This window comes from Falco rusticolus, chromosome 15 (genome assembly GCF_015220075.1).
Source record: "Falco rusticolus isolate bFalRus1 chromosome 15, bFalRus1.pri, whole genome shotgun sequence".
NCBI classification, from domain to species: domain Eukaryota; kingdom Metazoa; phylum Chordata; class Aves; order Falconiformes; family Falconidae; genus Falco; species Falco rusticolus.
The window spans coordinates 4,078,579-4,097,804 of record NC_051201.1 but is presented as its reverse complement, the minus strand read 5'-3'; the positions used below and the strand labels follow the sequence as shown (position 1 = coordinate 4,097,804).

At 42.9% G+C, this 19,226-nt stretch overlaps 2 protein-coding genes across 3 annotated transcripts in view; one reads left to right on the top strand and one right to left on the bottom strand.

Annotated features, from left to right (window-relative positions):
* Positions 1-18: 18 nt before the first annotated feature.
* MEAK7 (MTOR associated protein, eak-7 homolog) lies at positions 19-12,371 on the bottom strand. 2 transcript variants are annotated; one of them, XM_037409194.1, is made up of 8 exons: positions 12,263-12,371; positions 9,806-9,982; positions 6,890-7,120; positions 5,990-6,134; positions 4,917-5,357; positions 3,512-3,630; positions 2,137-2,316; positions 19-1,085 (listed from the first exon to the last, which is right to left on the bottom strand). In XM_037409194.1, exons 2-8 carry the CDS (start codon positions 9,971-9,973, stop codon positions 957-959), a joined length of 1,413 nt encoding a protein of 470 aa, XP_037265091.1. In that variant the 5' UTR covers positions 9,974-9,982; positions 12,263-12,371; the 3' UTR covers positions 19-956. The 2 variants fall into 2 exon arrangements, with proteins under 2 accessions (XP_037265091.1, XP_037265092.1); XM_037409195.1 differs by lacking the exon at positions 12,263-12,371 and adding an exon at positions 10,069-10,190.
* A 1,216-nt stretch (positions 12,372-13,587) lies between these two features.
* The window catches only part of KLHL36 (kelch like family member 36), a 97,189-nt gene continuing 91,550 nt past the window's right edge, over positions 13,588-19,226 (top strand). The window contains exon 1 of the mRNA XM_037409571.1: positions 13,588-13,717. The gene's annotated coding sequence lies outside the window, so the exon portion shown is untranslated. The remainder of the gene's footprint in view (positions 13,718-19,226) is intronic.

Here is a 19,226-nt window from a genome sequence, read left to right as displayed (position 1 = left end):
AAATAAAGTGTACAGCAGTTGTCTTTAAACGTGTTACAGGCATAACCCTGATTTTTTTTTTTTTTTTTTTTACAAGGTATCTGCAGATACGATTCCCAATTAACTGTGGATGCTTCTTACTTAATCCTTTTTACAGCCCTATCTTTTACTCCAGTCTCAAGTGAGGCTACTAAAGAAGGCAAGTTCCCTAAGGAATTTCTGCCGGAGGTATTGCCCATTCTTAGGATAAATATGGCTAAATGATTCCAATGGTTCTGCTCTACTAAATTTAAAAAGCAATAGGCAAATTTCTGCAGAAACATCTTAAGTAAAATGCACTAAAGTGTAGTGTAGTATTATAAAACTGGATGCTGTATACGTAGTGTTCTGATCATCTTACAGCCCGTATAGAGTTACTTGCTAAAAATCTGACAGAAAACATGACATTTAATGCTTAACTGGAGCAATGCAAATTAATAGCATCCTACATTTGGAATCACGTGGACTACTCTATGTTTACCAATGTAAGACATCATTACAATTTGCAGACTTCATAGACTAATTTCATTGCATGCAAATAAATATGCGCAGCTGAGGTATAAGAGCCTTAATCAGTGTTTCGAGCACTCTTTATATAAATATATATAAATTCTCCAAGCCTTACTGTCAGTAACTTCTGTTGTTTTTAATTTTGTATGCAGAGAGGATCTATCAGGAATGCTGGCAAATTCATATTCAGCTAGAACTTAGAGATGTCTAATGATAAAGTACCTAGTTAATTTTTCTGTCCTCCCCAAACAAAACCCTTCAGGCAGGCTATTGCATTGGACCTAAATATTACGTAAGTATGAGGCTTAAGCTTCATCCAGATAATTAGGTAAAGGTAAGGTACAAAAGTAAAGAAAACATATCCTGTCCAAGGAACATTAACACTGAGGAGCAAAAAATAAAAAGGTTTTTCATGTTACTTTGAATCCTTAATTATTGTCATCCTCATCCTCTTCAATGGGTTCTCGTAGACCTTCGCTGTGACGACTTTTTCCAGCCATTTCTAATAAGGCCTGAGTCTCAGGATCTACATCCAGAATACTCTTCTTACCTTTGGCCTTCAAAACAAAATTAAATATAGTTAATTTATAATGTCATTGTGAACGAATCAATATCAGGCTGCAAGAAGGAGACATACTTAAAACTCCACAGGTAATCTGGTTTGCGAGCTTGTCACACGGAAGCCTGCATACTTTCCAAGTAAGGCATTTAAGAGTCACTGGGATACATTAAAAGATTTTTATTGCTGCAGTTACACAAAATAGCCGTAAAGTTTTCCTAAGATGACAGTGAACTATCTCAAGTTTATTCAGGTGACAAGCCAGCCAGAACATCCTGGTTAACCTGACCTCAGTCTGAACTGCAGACATGAACTTTTTTTAGAGAAGAGATTCAAGTACAACTCAACATTTTTTGTAAACCATTTGTTCTGTTTCTATTTAGAGCTACGTATCCAGTGAATAGGCAGAGCACATGAATTTAATATGAAAAGAAATAAAAATAAGAAAAAAAAAAAGAAAACCAACAGCAAACTGTGCAGACCAAACAGTTCAATAGGAGAAAAAATTACAGGCGCAGAGGAGACTGGAAAGAGGTCTCCTACTCATTCCCAGAAATAAACCAAATGCAGTAAGACTAGCATAAATGTATTCACATAAATTTACTGTAAAACAATAAATAGCAAATTTAAAGTCCCTGGTAAAGAAATCTTTTGGGTTCTTTTCCTGAACTATAGATTGGGCTTTACTTGTGAGCTTCCAGTGCTTTCTGGCTGTTTTACAAACACTGGGTTTTATTAAACCCCTCTAAGGAGTTTCCTCCTGGAGACCATTCCTCAATATCAGAAAGGCCTTCTGAAATTCAGAATACAGTACTGCTCTTCTGACTCTTATCACCTCATGGCTCCTGACGTTCGTTCTTGTTGGTACCCTCAATAATTCCACTGCTGTTTTGCCACTTGCTTGCTACAAAATACATAGCACCACAGGGCCAGTTACAAGAAAACATTCTTCATTGCAATGGAGAGTGTTTAATCCAAAACCTGCAACTGTTAAGTTTTGCATTTCATCTTCCATTCCCATCAGGACGCAATTTCACAGGTTCACCTACCCCTGCGCTTTCAGGGAGGTCTCCCACTGCCCAGACTTCCATGGCATCCAGCGCAAAATCCTCTTTTGCTGACAGCTGGGGACTGTTGTAGGTGGTACATCGAGGTTTTGCTTTACTGTGTCCCTTCCCATAGTCACTGTCTATCCAGAGTCCAAAGTATCCGTGTTGTCCACCCATACCCTGGGAACCAAAGCAGCACACTAAACACCTGCTGCACACACAAAACACGCTGGGCAAGTTATGAAACCTGGAGTGCAAATTGCTGTTTCCAGCATTTATGCCACACTCCTACGGGTAGGTGAAAAAGGGCATTCTGAGTGAACCTGGGCTTCTGTACCCAAACACAGTATTCCTGAAGACAAACAAGAATTTACCTGAGTAATGCTGCCCTCCCTGTATGCTTTACAGAATACCAGCACCTGCAAGCACTTCAGCTGCATACTGTGCTAGAAATTTAGCTCACTAGTTTTTGTTTATTGACTAACAGTTCCATTTTAAACAGGGTGAAAGTGCTCGGTTTTGCTGCCTCTTTCCCATGTAGAAGTATCTACAGAAACAAATAATGTAATTTGATGTTGTTTGCTTTCTTTAGAGCAAATTTACTCCAAAGTGCTGCAATTCCCAAAGTTATGGGCACATAATGCTACAAAACTGTGAAGCACTTTTCAAAACAAGTGGTGTGTTGTAGCTCTGTTGAAACTCCTTTGCCTCTGGAGAACTCATTGGTGAACCTGAGTAAAAGGAGCTTCTGCTACTGTAATCACCCAACTGCAGCAGCCTACATGCAACTCTTGGATTCTAATTCTGTCTGATTTTCTCAGCCTTCCATAATTTAAAAAGCAGTTAGTGTGGCAGTGAGAGCAGCCAGCGGAAGGATCCTCAATTACACAGATCAGCTAGCTTGTGCTGCTTCAGCGATGTGGATACATGCAGTCAATTCTTCCAGACAACAGGGAGGACTGCTAGAAGGGCTTCTGTGATAACCAAACTTAGCAAAAAGATTTATTCCCAGAACCCCCATAAATCTAACCCACATAAAGCCCACCAACTTGGGTCAGACAGAAATAAATTCCATTTTAGTTGATTCAGTACTTCAATATACATATCAACTGTGAAGTATAGACTCTATCAGTACTGCACGTGGTTCTCCATCGTTATCCATAGTTCACACTTTACACTGATGCTTTCACAGAAAAAAATTTAAAAAATCCTCCTACTAAAAGTGTGGCACAAATAGCAGCAAAGGGATGAAAACTTCCTCAGAGAATAAATAAGTGAAATAAATCTGCTCACAGTAACAGAAGCAAAACCCACAAAACACTTCCAAACACCAGCCATGAATCCAATTTCCAAATTGTCATTTCTTAATACTTACAAGTCCATTCGGCATTGTTTGTTGGCCATGGTTCAAATACATGTAGTGGTCATTGTACCCTGTGTATGTGTATACAGCAAGAGAGGGGAAAACAGAAAACAGAAAGCATCTGTTGTCACCTGTAAACAGAAAAGAATCTGAGGTCAGACAACCAACCAAGCAGTAACTTGCCTACAAACAGGATAGGAAAAAAATACTGAAGAAGCACATGTGAATAAATCAGAGAGCAGCTGCAATCTCAGAAAGCCAATACCTGTCTCTCATCAAGATCTAGACCTATTGTTTATTCTCAGTTAACACTGTGCAGGGTCACAGAAATCAACGTGATTACAAGGCTGTGACCAAGGGCAGAGTCAGAGGCATGAGAAGTACATTACATTACTATGTAAGGGTACACCTACCACAGGCTTGCACAGGATCACCTAAAACTGGCCAACTGCTAGACCCATACAAACTGATGTGAGTGCAGACACCATTAGTTCTGACTAGACTGATCTATAGATGAGTTAGGATCAATGATTTAGAGTACAATTTTCATTATGCCCAGTCTGGTGTTCAGAGGGACCTGTGGTATGATGGTCTAGTATGCTGCATGTGTTAGTCTGCCAGGAAAAAAATACAAGGGAAGTGTTGTGTAATGAATGTAACACAACATTATATTAGCTGACTGAATGGTAATTATCAAATACTAGTTAAGCGTAGGAATTGAGTTTTTAATGTGGCAAAAGTAAGGATTCCTAGTAGGACACATTATCCAGAGTCCGTAGGTGGTTGGTTTTTTATGGAAAGCCACCACAAAAGCTCTTTCCAAAGAGTTACAAAAAAAACCCCTTTCCTCTCCCCAGAGGTTTCAAGGGAACAAAAATTTTAGCTTGTCCGAACAACCCTTTTGCTGCTGGATTTTAAAAAAAAGAAACTCAGACAGTGCACAACTGGCACCAGGAGGCTTAACCTGCCTGCTGCTTGGCTCGGCTGTTCTGAGATGGAAGATTGCCATCTGCCGGACATCTTCTTGAAACTCTAATTCACTGTATGTCCTTCATTTTCATTTCATTTTCAGTCTATGCAACTACAGGGGTTGATAGATTTCACTGGAAAGAAAACCTACTCCATGATCAATAAGCTCTGCAAATTTAAAAGTCTTATCAAATAACAAACTATAAACATTAATCAGTAATATGCCTGGCTGGGTACAAAGCAAAAACAACTTCACGTGCATTTTATATTTTTCAGAACTTTGTGTTATTGTTGCCACAGGAAAATACACTTGGAAGTATATGAAATACTGCATGTTGTGAAAGTAAAATGACCGTATCTATTAGGTAGACAGAATTCTTGTGCCTGTACAGAATAGGCAATGCTTACCAGGGCCATGAGATACTAGAAAAAGAAAAGTGAGTTTTACCTTGGAACTGTGGCTTCACCTCCCAGGAGTGAGACGCAAACCCACCAAAGATATAACCATCTAAGTCCTTTAAGATCACTATGCAAGGTCCTTTGTTCACTATATGCCCACATAACTGTGAAAAGCTTTCTCCATGAAGCTTAGAAGAAAATATAAGCTGCCACTTGTGCTGTAGCTCTGCAGGTAGATGGGAGTTGATGTATATGACGGCTGGAATGTCAAAGAGACTGACAAGTCCTCTTCCTTTGATGCCTCTGCAGCCTGGAACCAGGTTGACTATGTCTTTGGTTTGGTCTGGGACAGAATGCAGAACATGGAGGCCTTGCCTGATAACAACACTGAGGAAAATGGAGATCTGTGGAATTCGGTAAACCCAGTCCTCAATGACACTTTGATCAAAACTTGTCTCCATCAGCTGAAGACCCACAGGTTTTTTCCCATCTAAATAATAAGACACACAGGAACAGTAATAAGCCTCCGAGGCTGGAAAATAATCAGTTGATTTTTTAAGTGTAAACAAAATATTCCATTATTTTAATGGACATGAAACCACATATGAGAGGGGCTGGTGACAGTAAAGCGTCAGCTACATTAAGCAGATGCACACACAGAACTGAGAAACATTTGCCCATGATATCCACTGGTTGGGCTGTAATGATTAAGAAACACAGACTCCTAGTTACAACTTATGAGATGTTCTTTGCAAGACAGCAAAATCTGTTGTTAACACAGTGCAAAGATAAACCTATGCCTTGTAAAAGCACATACAGTCATAAATCTAAATGCCCATCACCTGCAAGTCAGGCATTTGTAAAATAGACACGTTCCATGACAAATAGTTTTGCATGTCCACTTAAACTGGGACTTCAAATCAAAGCTCTCCTGAATTTAGGGGAGAAAGATGGTAAGGTAAAATTAATAAAATTCCCAAGTCATTTGCAAAACACTAGGTTTGAAATACCGGTTTCACCATTTAAATTCAAAGATGTGACCTGATGAGAAAAATTCGTGTGAGACCAGTGATCACATGAGCTCTGTGCCATTGTGGGATATACTACATCCGTCCTGCTTACCTGCAAGCTTCAATTCTGATATCAGCTGAGAAGCCAGAGCCTTTACGCCACTTGCAGATTCCCTAGTATTCTCCAAACTCCAACCTTTCAGTTCTTTCCTGTAGCTCAGTACATGGACTACAGATGCGATCAGATCCTCTGTGAACTTAAAAGGTTAAAACATCACCATTTTGGCATTTCTTAAATAAAATTGCCAAGAGTTTCAAAAGACTTTCTGAAAATAAAGTCACACAGTACTGATGCTGTAATACCAATGGCACAAACACCTCTTCTCATGACGAGTCAGAAATAACAGAAATGCTATTTCAGTGTCATAGGTCTTAAAAAGTATCCTTTTTCAAGATTTTCAACATTTTGTATATGTTACTTCACAAAGCATCACAACAAAATATGGCATGAAAGAGGGAGGGGAAGTCCAAATTTTCCAGTGGTAGGAGCTGCTAGTGAATTACTGTTTTGTGAGACCCCAGTCTTCCACCTTGCAAGCTATGTATTTGATTCACGCATCTATCCTGCAACTAAAGCTCTAGAAAGCACTTCTAGAAGCACCAGCCACACCACAACCCTTGCTGGCTCTTAGATATAGCCGGTCTCTGCACCCTTCAGAGTGAGCCTGTGAACCATCAGACAAAACAGTCAGCCCGCTCCACAAAATCCAGATCCTGGTTCCCAAAGTAGGCAAGCCAGCACGGAAAAGCCCACAGCTGAAACGGTCACCCCATATAAACCGCTTTGCCCACACTGTTTGTCCCAGATCAGCAAACTGGTGGTAGAGAGATTAAAAAAATATAAAAGTCAAGAATCCCTGTTCTGAATCTTGTGCTGTAAAGATTACCTTCGAATTACCTTTGTCTCTGTTCTGTTACTCTGCCCCCAACACACATTTCACTGCCTGTTTACCTCTTGGATTTGTTTGCCCTTCACAGGCCCTTCTGTCTTGGAAATCATTCTCATTATTATGGTAATCTTCTCATCTGCATTCCCTTTTAAGAGGTTTGACATAAAAATTACAAACTGCTGCTTAGCAATCGGTTCACTCAGCCCAGACGATTTCCCAGTCAGGTCAATACTTTTCATTCCGTTGTATAACCGAACAGTCATTTGCTCTGGTAATGGCTCCCGCATATACGCCTACAATGAGAAAAGCAGGAAAAAACACATTTTACAAATGCAGAATAACTAATATATTCCAGCTAATCTGTGCTGGCACATACTACTATGAATGAAGGATTTCAATACCAAGTGTCTACTATCAGCAACAAACTTTTGTTGAAAGGCTGGTTTTCCAAGAGGAAAAAAAAAAATCTCTATTTGTATAGTATTTCCTTTCTAATACTCTTTAGTGATCTAAGTTGATACTGTTTTTCTACAAATGCCATGGACTTTAAAGAATACAAAACTAAAGTGTTAATAGGGTATTAGCAAAGGATTTCTGTAAGATAACTCTGTTGTAATGGTTTACAACTCTGCCAGTCCAACATTTAAAATTATGGTTTAACTCTGCTTTTGATAGCGGAGCTCACAGATACTTAAAAAAGAACCAGATTGTAAAGTTTTTTCCATATCTCAGTTTTGGACTCAAGACAATACAGGCAAGGTGTTTAACCCTACATGCACACATAGAACAATTTGAGAATTTTCTTCCTGCAGAGCAATGTCTAATTCAGGCACAGAACAAAACTGAGACCACCTGACTTTTATAAGACATCCCTGATGTTAAGACAGTTGAAATCAAAACTTATTCATCTAAATTGCATGACTGGCTTCTGAAATTGAAATCTAACTGCTATACATCACCATACATCACAACACTGCGGGAAAGATCTGACTCTGGATTCAAGAAACTTTCACAGTGTTCAAGATAATTACACGGTTTATAAATAAATCATCTAAAATACATCCATACACCAGGACATGATTACACAGTGTCTTCAGTGCGCGTAGCTCTGTGCATGACATGCTGAAGAGATGACTTGACTGTTATGCACAGGGGTGTAGCCCAACGGGGACTATGCTGCAATCAATGGAGCTCCACCTGCGTAAAGCACTCCAGCTCTATTCCGTGGAGCTGCTATTACCAATCCATCGTTGGCTCAATACCAGTCCTACTGAAGCCACCAGGGCCGTTCCCATTTGATGTTAATGGCTGTTGCTGTGCATATAGGGTGAGATCCAATGCGTCCCTGCCAGTGGTAACACTCCCATTGATTTCAGTAGAAGCAGAATTAGCAGCCACCATCTTGCACATTAGAGTGCTTTCTATTGAGGGAGAGAGGTCACAGCGATTACAGCTGTCTTTCAGAAGCCTTCTAAAAGTGCTACACAAACCTGACGTGGGACAAGCAGCAGGGAGCGTCATTAAAACCACTATATTCAAGGGCTTTTTACTTCACACTGCAGTATTACTTTCCCACTCCCTACCCTTTCCCACCCACCGCTTAGTTGCGCTGTTTTGCTACACTTAAGCTACTCCAATGAATAGACAGGGGGTGCAAAAAAGGAGGACTCTAAAAAGGGAATCCAAACATCGAACAAACTCACATCTCTGACAGTTTAGAACCCTTGTCTTAAATGGCTTCAAGAAAGTATCTAGAGATACCTGCTCTACCTGCTTTCCAAGCTGTGCAGCGCAGCCTGCTCTGCTCCAGAAGCCATGTGGCTTCCTTTTTGTAAAGCAGAGCCCAAGCAGAGAACATGAGGCAATGCTTGGGTCAACCTTACCAGCCTGTTCTTAGATAAAATCTGCCACATAACACTCTAGCTCAGGCACAAGCATAGACACCTACGAGGCAGGCACGCCAGTTGCAATAGTCCCTGCAATAAGGAATTAGGCACCTACAGGCAGTCTTTCAAAAGATTTTAATTTTAAGTTGGCAAATGAAATGACCCGAAAAGACAAACATCCATCAAACATCACACAGATCTAGGGGCAAAGCCAAAAGGAGAACTTCTTCCAGGTGCCAGTCAAGTAACAGATGCCAAGGATCAGGTTCTTGGACATATTAGGGTTGAAAAGGTGGGCAGCAGCACCACTGTTTCCAAACTGGTGATAGCTCATAAGCAGCCAGGCTGGAGGAAGGCTAAAGCTGGTCTGTATACAGCTATATTACTAAATATCTTAAAATAACCTGCTTCTTTTGCTGAGCTTTAATTTAATTCCATTAACCTGTGTAACATATATAAAAATGCACTTTTAATACTACATTCATTTGGCCACTTGGTTCCTGCCTAACTGAAGTTATCAAGTATTGAAACTAATCATTTTCCTCTTCTTCCTTGATTAGAAAATAAATGCAAAGTTAATCAGGAAGCGTAATGTATGTTAATTAGCTAGAACAGGGAGCCACAGCTTAATCAGTCAAAATTGAATTCACTCCTTTTAATGCAACTGGAAAGATTAGAGACAGCGATGCAACTGAGGGAGAAAGATATAACCAAATACAAACTGACTTTGTCACAGCTTTGCAAGAAAATCTGTAAGTAATCACAAACTATAATCTCCAGGGGGAAGAATATTCTTCCCATTTTTCAGTTTTCTGTAAAAATCTTTTTGTAGGTCCCAACTTTACTTCAGAATCAGGAAGGCTGCAAATTGACCCAACAGTGCAATTTAAGAGATAAATACAAACCTGAAAGTCACTACTCCTGTTAAACTGTAAGAAAAATTTACATATCTACCCTGCCCCAAAACATATACATATTAAATTGAGACGAGCAATCCTTAAAAAGTAACTATTGCCACGTCTTTAGTTTCTTTCTGAAATTATGTTCAATGGACTACATCCCAGATATATCAGGAATAATAAATTGTCTTGCCTGTAGTGCTGCCAGAGTCACAGTTTTCTTTGTAGCTTTGCCATTTTTCGCTCCAGCTGAGCCACTCCATCCTGATAAAGTATCAAATACTCCATCAATGTCAGACTGCTCCTCAGGAAGAAATCTGGAAAGATGATTCTGATAGGTATTGCTTTCTGCATTTCCCATCTTTTCAACCTGAAGCAAAGGAAAAGGAGTAAAAAAACCCAGTAAACACAGAAAGATATCACAATGTCCATGAAAGACGTATCAGACTAACATACCAGTGCAAGTTTACAAGAAGAGCAAATTACTAGCCTTCTATATTAAAAGTACTGTTTAGTCTCTATTCACTGAGAAGCAATGAACTTAAACAACATTCTGAACAGTAACTGTACTTTAAAAAATGACTAACAGCTCTTTGCTAAAACCACCGTCTACCAATTCAAACCTCATTCAAGTCTATCAAATGGAAAAACCAATATGATCCAATGATTAAATTAGCTTGTACAAAGTGACCACAAGTCTGTCAGCCAGAATACATCAGTAACATGAAGGGAATAGCCTGATTATGGATTATTTATGACAGATTATGCTACATCTTCCCAATGCATTAATGGACTGAAGCTAAGTCTGCCAATAAGATGTGACACTAAAACACCATCACTGTAAAGTCTCTGAAGGTGACATGAGAATGTTTTTTCTAAGGACGCAATACAAAAATTATTTTAAAAGCTGCCAAGAAACACAGCAACAAAAACATTTAGGAAGATGACTCCAGACCCGTCACAAACACAGCTTCCTACAAAGTCAAGAAATGGTTGAGAGCTGGTAGCTACAGAATTAAGGTTGGCGGGGGGTGGGGTGGTTTGGGGTTGGTTTGTTTGTTTTATACACTTAATGACACAACTATGACTTCTCTCGCTGGCCCAGGATTCACCTGCATTACAAAGACTAATTTTTTAATGTTGTCTGGGCCACATGCTCTGCCCTTCTCCCTGGAGCAGCACAGCATGGACCTAAATTTACTTCTCAGCTTGCAAAGTGCCATGATTTTGCCAGCCAGGAGATAGAAGTTTAACCTAGTCATTGAGAAGTTTCTTTGTGTTTTCTCTCCCTTCCCCATTGTTGTGGAAATTCACCAGACCCTGACCTTTATACCTTGAAAATTACATATATATGTGTGTATTTATACATTACACACAGGCCCACACATCTTTTTCCTTCCCCAAAGAGCTAGAAGGTCAACCTGTTCATTGAGAAGTTTCTGTGTTTTCTCTCCACTCCCTGTTCCCACGGGAATTGACCAGAGCCCACCTGTGTACCTTGAAAATGACACATACCTGCGTGGGCACATGTACTACAGACACACACATCTCCTTCCTTCCCGAGAGCTGTTTCCAGCACAGGCCAGGGCCAGCAACACCTTCACCACCGACCCCTCTGGGCCCTGCAAAACCGCCTGAGCGCCGGGCACGGCAGCTCTGACAAGGGGCCGCCGGGTGCAGCCGGCCTGCCCCAGCTACAGCTCCAGATGTTCTCCTCATGGTTTTGAGCCAGGGTTTGGGGCCGGCCCCCCACAGCGAGCAGAGACCCCCTCAAGGAGGAGAGCCCTTCCTGAAAAAAGAGCCTCCTCCCTGGGGGGGGGGGCAATCCTTCCTGAGGGGGGCCCTGGCCCTGGGGGGGGCTCCTCCAGTGCCACAGGAGGGCCTGAAATGCCAAATTCCACCATGCCTGCAATGAGTCGCCACTGTAAACAGCCTTCCCGTCTACCTGGGGTAGACACACTCTTGGGGTGACAACATAAAAAATACGAGAAGCGGAATAAAACATCCTTTCGTGGTTCCCTTTCCACAAATTCCACATCCTTTCTGGCACCTCACTTGTAGCTCAGGATTCCCAGTTCCACAGAAACCTCTTTATGCGACAAGCCCGTCTGCAGCCCCTCAGCAGGACTCTTGTTTAGCTTGCTCCAACCTTGGGGGCTGGCTTGTGCTGCACTGCCCGCCTGAGCCATGCAGGCCCGCCAGCCGTGGCTGCCCGTGAGGTGGCTACCACCGGGGGGTGAGCACCGCGGGGCGACTGGCCACCTCTGTAAGCTGGAGGCCAAACCGTGAAGACACGAGCAATTTCAGCAGCGAACCGCTGGAGCAAGGGGGTCCCCGGGCCCTCAGGCCGGGAGGCTCCCGCCGGCACGAGACAGAACAGACGCCTCCGGGAGAGCCCGCCCTGGGCCGGGCCCCGCCGCTGACACACCGCCCGCCCGCACCGGCGGGACCGCGCCAGGGCCCGGCCCAGCGCTCGCCCTTGCCGTTCCGGCAGTTCATCTCCCGGTGTGCTCGGCCCAGCCCTCCCCACCCGGCTGGCAGCACTCCCGGCGGGTCCCCCCTCCCTCCATCCCGGCGACGGAGCGCGGCGTGAGGCAAGCGACCGCGCTCCGGGACGGGGCGGCAAGGGCGGGCCTGCCCCTCTGCTTACCGGCAGGGCCCCCCGGCCCCAATCCGCCCCCCGGATCGGCCCCTGCGCTGTTGCACGGTCCCCGGCAGGCAGGGCCGGCGCCTGCAGGCCGCCCGGCGGGGGCGGAGCGCGGCGGGGGCGGGCGCTGAGCCGCGGCGGGGGATGGCGGCGGCGGGGACGGACCGGCGGCCTTGGCCCCGCGGTGCTGAGGCGGGAGCGGGCCGGGAGGAGCCCGCTGTGCCAAGCCGTGAGGCCTGCGAGCGCCGGAGCCGAGCGCGGCCGCGGGGGCTCTCCTCCCTGTGGGGGGCAATGCTTGCTGAGGGGGGACTCGTCCCTGAGGGGGGGGCTCCTCTTCCCTGGACATGGACGGACGGGGGGCTTACCTCCCTGAGATGGGGCCCCTCCTCGCTGTGCGGGTTGCCCACCTCCCTGAGATGGTCCCTCCTCCTTGGGGGGGGCAATCCTCCCGGGGGGGAGGGGGGCTCTCCTCCCTGAGGGGGTCTCTGCTCGCTGTGGGGGGCCGGCCCCAAACCCTGGCTCAAAACCATGAGGAGAACATCTGGAGCTGTAGCTGGGGCAGGCCGGCTGCACCCGGCGGCCCCTTGTCAGAGCTGCCGTGCCCGGCGCTCAGGCGGTTTTGCAGGGCCCAGAGGGGTCGGTGGTGAAGGTGTTGCTGGCCCTGGCCTGTGCTGGAAACAGCTCTCGGGAAGGAAGGAGATGTGTGTGTCTGTAGTACATGTGCCCACGCAGGTATGTGTCATTTTCAAGGTACACAGGTGGGCTCTGGTCAATTCCCGTGGGGACAGGGAGTGGAGAGAAAACACAGAAACTTCTCAATGAACAGGTTGACCTTCTAGCTCTTTGGGGAAGGAAAAAGATGTGTGGGCCTGTGTGTAATGTATAAATACACACATATATATGTAATTTTCAAGGTATAAAGGTCAGGGTCTGGTGAATTTCCACAACAATGGGGAAGGGAGAGAAAACACAAAGAAACTTCTCAATGACTAGGTTAAACTTCTATCTCCTGGCTGGCAAAATCATGGCACTTTGCAAGCTGAGAAGTAAAAATGCTGTATGCAGGCTGAGGGGCAAAAGCAAGGTTACAGGGGCAGTGCTTAGGGACTGGTGATGCCATCATTCAGAGATGCAAATACTTTCGAGAAAAATTGTAGCCCCTGTGGTTGCAAAACTGGTCCCAGAACCCACTTTTTTCAGATCAACAGCTTTCCATCTCAGTTACATTGCCTCAGCAGCACTCCCCTTGTACTTCCAGCCATAGGGTTTGGCTCCTGTAATATATCAAGGCCTTTGCGTTCGTAGCAGTGATGCCTCGTTTGTCCGTGGTTCGTCTGACTCTGGGTTTGTTTGCAGGCAGAGTTCAGCGTGAAGCCTCCCTCCAGCCACGGCGAACATGTGCAGATTCCCACAAAGCTGGCACTGTTGGTGTTCCTGCAACCAGATACCGTGGAACAGGTTAGCAGTTCTGACATTTAACTTTCAGTTATAGTCTGAGCAGTGTGTTTTCAACAGAAAGCATCTATGTTCCTTTATATGTTTAGAAGAAAGAAAATGACCTGTATTCATCGTAGCAGAGCTCACATTGTTTTGTTCTTTTTGCACCAAGTAAAAATCCTGATAAAGTTAAGTTGCAGAGATACTCATGGTTTTGATGTGCGTGTTTTTTTATCTCTATGGCATGTAGTACTCCATCAAACCCTGTAGAATATTCTTGTTGCCAGCTCAGAGTTAGAAATACATTGACCAGAATTCTAAGATGGTCACGTTTAAATGAATGGATACGGATTTAGATCTGTTATAGTCGTCACTAGAGTCACAGAAGGTAACCAGCTTGTATCAGCAGGATCAGGAGCTAGTAAGTAAAACCTGAGGAAATGAATGAGGTGTTCATGTAGCATGAGTACAAACTCAGAAAAGCTCACCTGGAAGCTGCTTGAGAGTGATTTGTCCACACGGTGGCACTTTATGTTCAGAAAGTGAGCTGTCTAGCCCACACTGACTGCTTCAACACTTGGAAAGTGTGTTTAGATTCCCAATTTTATATGCTGCACGTGTGTAGGAGTAAAAGCTCTTATAAGGAATTAGCTTCATCCCTTTCCCATTAACTGCAAGCATAATCATGAGGACAAACTTCCATTCTTGGTGAAGCTCCCTCCCTGGGCTACATAAGCAGGTCTTGGAAAAAGTCTGCTGTGATGGTTTGGTTTCGATCAGCATTAATGAATTTCTAGTTGATACCTAAGGGGGGGAAAAAATGAAATTTAAAGAATAAGAAAAACAAAGCTTTTGAATTCAGGTTAGCTTTTTCTTCTTTTCTTTCATTTATTTTTAAAAGCTAGTATTACTGTGGACGTATTGTTTCAAGTCAACTGGATGATTTTTTAAATTTATTTTTTTAAGGGTTGTGTTTCATATTGTAGCTCTGTCTGTAGGATATCATTTCAGTCTGGAAATACAGGACTGGAGATTCTAGTCTAACTGACCTTCTGCTAGACTGACTGTGAGCCAGCCAGCTAAGACTGACCGGCAGACTGACTGACCAGTAACATCTTCACAAACATATGGTGACTTCATGACCTCTGTTCTCCAACCGTTGAGCTCAGAATCAGTCAAAAGCTACTGAAGGATGCCTGGCCTTCCTTAGCTCCAATCGGCCACTTTCGCAAGGATGTGTGCTATTTCACCCTCTTTTGTTCAAGTCTTGCCCATTTGTAACAGGGGTGACTCTACAAACTGTGAATTTATTTGCCCTGCCTCTCAATCTAAACAGAGCTTCTGGCTCCTACCGGATGGCATTTTGTGGCTTGTCTGTAACTCTAGGCTGTAATCTACAGGGTGGAAATACTTTAGAAGTCATAAAATACTAGCACTATGTTGCATAGATTACACTCCTTATGTGGGGATATTTCCAGGTCAGAGGCTAGCACCCTTTCATAGCCTTTTTGCATCAAGTGCATGAAGTCAAGCTAGAAACCTGGTCCATAAAGGTAATAGTTTGCAACACTTTAAATAACCAGTCACTTCCTCATGTATATGTTCATATATCATCCTCATGTAGATGCTCTAGTTAGGTGTTCTGCCAGTAAGAAGGAGAGAATACACTAAGAAGCCTTTTAAGGACATTCAAGGATATACCATTACATAAAAAACAGGAAGAAGACATGAGAGGGTTCTGGAAACAATTGTGGCTGATTTTGTGAACTAATGGTAGATGTGTATTTGTTTGCAGACTGAAAAAACAAACCCCAAAAGCCCCGAACTATTTTGTTTTAAACACTATACTTTCGACTTGCGTCAAATGGAATAGGTTTGGGTTTACTAGTTTGCCAAGAGTATAGAAAATTGAAATGGCCGTAGTTCTAGGTAATTCTAATAATAGTTTCTTTCAATTAAGGGAAATTATTGCAAAGTAACAACCTAGAATGTAAGTGATGAGCTGTGCAGCTGTGTTTTTATATCAAGCACATCTGTTTTACCTAGATTATAATTTAGTTTCTTTATTTTTTTTCCTATCTTGAGTTAGAACACAGAGAAATTTTGCTGCTTATCAGTCTCGCACACATACGTTAAAGTTGTTACCCTCTGGGGGTAGCCATGCAGAGAATTGTTCTGATTCGCCTTTGATATGATACATACCTTCCACTGTGTTCTTATTAAAGGTCAGCTGAGAATGGGACCCTGCTGTGCCAAAGACTTTTCAGAGAGATACAGGTGATTTCTGTTCCAAAGATCTTACCATTAGCTGCATTTACACATGCATTGAGCAGAAAACCAACCCTCTCAGGCCACAAGCATCAGAGAATTCTGTGAACTTCAAAGAATGGTGATATCACATCAGTGGCAATTTTCAGCAGGGTATTTTTTGGGGCTATATTCCCCTTTTGGAGTATATACCCATTTTGGGAAGGGGAGATAATTTTAACTTCCCAATTATTACTCAGCATTTTTGTTACACTGTGTTGCAGAACTCTGGCCTTCGCAAAAGACGTCAGATTTGTCCTCTTGAAAACAGTGGAGTTACATTATAAAAGACCCTTGTTCATGTTTTAGGGTCTAGTGAAAACAAAAGTCATTGTACGTCCTTTTAATGCCATTAGGCTCTGTGTTTCCTGTTTTGATGTAGACTTTAATTTTTACAAACCATCTACAGTCACAGTGAGTGAAATCCTGCAAAGATGTTTATATTTGATGAAACTAGTTGTAGGTTAAGCCCACTGATCGTCTTGTAGTATGATCTCAGCACAAAATTTCTTTGACTTTAAAAGGTATAGTCCAAAGCTACACACTGATGCCCTTTTATATACGTATTATTCAGCTCTCTGTTTAATTGGCTACTGTGACAGCTATAACTTTGCTGTTACTTACCTGATTTGCCCTGTGGTTCTATAGGATGGCCATATAAGGCTAAAAAAAAAGAGTCTGATTGTAATCAGAATTGCGTCCTTAGGTAGTCACGAAGGAAGTTCTGAGTTTTGCAAGTGTTTGTACTTCCCTTTACAAAAACCTCTGCCTGCTAGTAACCAACTCCGTTCTATAAAAGGAGGAAGGGCACAGTGAAGAGGTGAATCTGATTATGGGTAAAGATGGTAATATACAGTATCTTAGAAAATGTGCTTAGAGGTGGGATAAAAGCCTCCTGTCACAGCCTGTTAACTGAGGGGAAACACCGTTGCTAAGATGCATCCACTCTATCTACAGCAAAACAGCAATGCCTAACCTGACCAAATTAAATTGTAGTATGTCTTGCATGTATATAGATCATAAAGATTACTCTGGGCTGTGGACTTTACAGATTCTGCTGACTGCAAGAAATGCATGAGCCATAGTGAGGGGAGAATATGAGTATGAAGTTCTCCTAAGCTACCCTGGCCTTGTCTTCCCTGAAATACTGTAGCATGTGTTTTGAGTGGGGGTTGCATCCAGAGATCCTTTCCATCCTGTATTATTCTATGATTCAGAGCTCTTTCATTGAAGAGCTAGGTGGGATTATTACATGGCGAAGGTTTGTGATCTGTGTTTAGTAAAAACTGTAGAGCAGAGCAAGTCTGTAACTGAACAAAGAAGTCAAATGGGAGAATTCTGTCTCTCACAGAGTATCAACAGTTCTTGGTTTCATTTCTTTTTTGTTTGGTTTTGGTTTTGTTTGTTTTTTTAAAAGGCTGCTTTACATGAAGGAATTTCAGAATTTGTTCAGGGTATTTCAGAATTTGTTCAGGGTATTTGTTCTAATAAGAAAGTTGTCCATAGAGTCTGACAATTCATAACTTTAGCTGTTTACATATATAGCGCTTCAGGGTGAGAAGCAGAGGGTCCTTTTGCTCTGGATGGAAACAGAAGGTGTCCTTTCCTCAGAGCACAGTCTGCATTTTGTCTATTTCACTTGCAAAGTGGCCCATGCTATGCATAGTAGCGTTGTGGCTCGGATTTTTTGAACTGGTTATGAATGCAGATAGTCTCACAGTGTGTTATCACACTTTTGTTCTTCTGGTCAGACTGTTTGGTCTACTGATCCAAACCCCTTGAAGTGTTAATACCAGCAAAGACAAGAAGGTGGAAATACAGATACAATTTTAGAGCCTCGTGTCTGACAAACAAAAAAGGGTTTGAGTAGGAGGTGGGAAAATCTCAGTAATATTCCTGAACTCATTTTCACCCTTGTTCACCTCTATTACATTCTTTCTCTCCTTCCAAACAGTGGGAGAAAACCCCTTATAAACATCTTAGATTTGTAGTTACTAGTGAAGGAAGTCTTTTCCAGCAGTACAGCTGTGTTTCTTGGCAGTGTACAGTATTTACACCCACCATGTAACAAGAAACCACTGTTTTGTCATCTGCTGTATGGAGAACATACATCTTAGGTTTTGAAAAGAAGTGATGGAAACTTGATCAGGGCTTGTGTGATTTTTAAGAGCTATTAAGTAAACTAATAACTTTCTTGCAATTTTAGGGTGTTCATGCACTGCTTTAATTGTTACCTGCAGCTTCTTTTCCTCTGTCACTAGCTTCTTCCCTACCACCTGGGCTGGATTTTATCTATTAATTTTCTTTCTGTGCAGCACAGTATATTTTTCACTGTAGCTTATCTTTTCAAGTGCTTCTTGTGTTTCTGCCCAGGTTAAGTGCAGTGTGTCTATCAGAGTCTGAAGTCCTTGGCTTACCTTTCACTGAGTAAACAAGTGCCCGTGATGGGATAGTTATGGCCCAAAGCAATACTTGCCAAACCAGTACGGACTGTGGGAGCGCCCAAGTGTTGCTGACTGCTTAGTGCTGGGATCTCTGCTCTGAGAGTACTGGGTAAAAGGTGAGACACTAGATTAAAGTACAAGAGACAAAGCTGTTCCTGCCTCATGTCTTTCCCAGAGGCTGCTGCCTTCATGGCTGCAGCAATAGTATGCAGCCACAGCCCTGTACCTTTCAGCATCGCCAGATTTCTCCCATCAGTTACAGGGGTTTTTCTTTCTCAAAACTTTGGGCTATAAAAGTCTGGTTCTGGAGCAGCTTCCTGTGTGGTCCAGCTGTCCTGCCACTGGAGCCATAAGCTCTGGAAGGAAGGTAGGGCAGTAAATTGCTCCTATCTGTGTCTTTATCCCATGTGTGGGCAGTCCAGTGCCTTCACAAAACAAGATCTGTCTCTCACAGATGCTCTTCACAGCAGAATGTATCAGCTTTCTTTTTATTTTCTGTTTTCAAGTTGCACTTTATTACATTAGAGTGAAACCATCATTAACAACAAATGGTCTTAAACTGTAAATCCAACTATTCTCCACAGTATAACGAGCTGCCTTGAAGGTCAGACTGGCTTTTTACAGCTTGGGTCCTATTATGCATTACACAAGCCAGAGCACAACATTTGCTTTTATACTGAGTAAGGTACGAGTGAGATCAAGATCATAACAGAGAGCTGTGATAGCTTTGAAGGGCTGCCGTGTAACTCATCTGCTGCTGGAGGTGCCTCAGAGCATGT

Bases quoted from the DNA above. Each gene is read 5' to 3' on its own strand.
- MEAK7 (XM_037409194.1), bottom strand. From the start codon at position 9,973: ATGGGAAATGCAGAAAGCAATACCTATCAGAATCATCTTTCCAGATTT. The intron at 5,358-5,989 runs GTAAGCAGGACG...CTTATTATTTAG, and splicing joins ATCAGAATTGAAGCTTGCAG to ATGGGAAAAAACCTGTGGGT. The intron at 3,631-4,916 runs GTAAAACTCACT...TTCTGTTTACAG, and splicing joins GGTGAAGCCACAGTTCCAAG to GTGACAACAGATGCTTTCTG.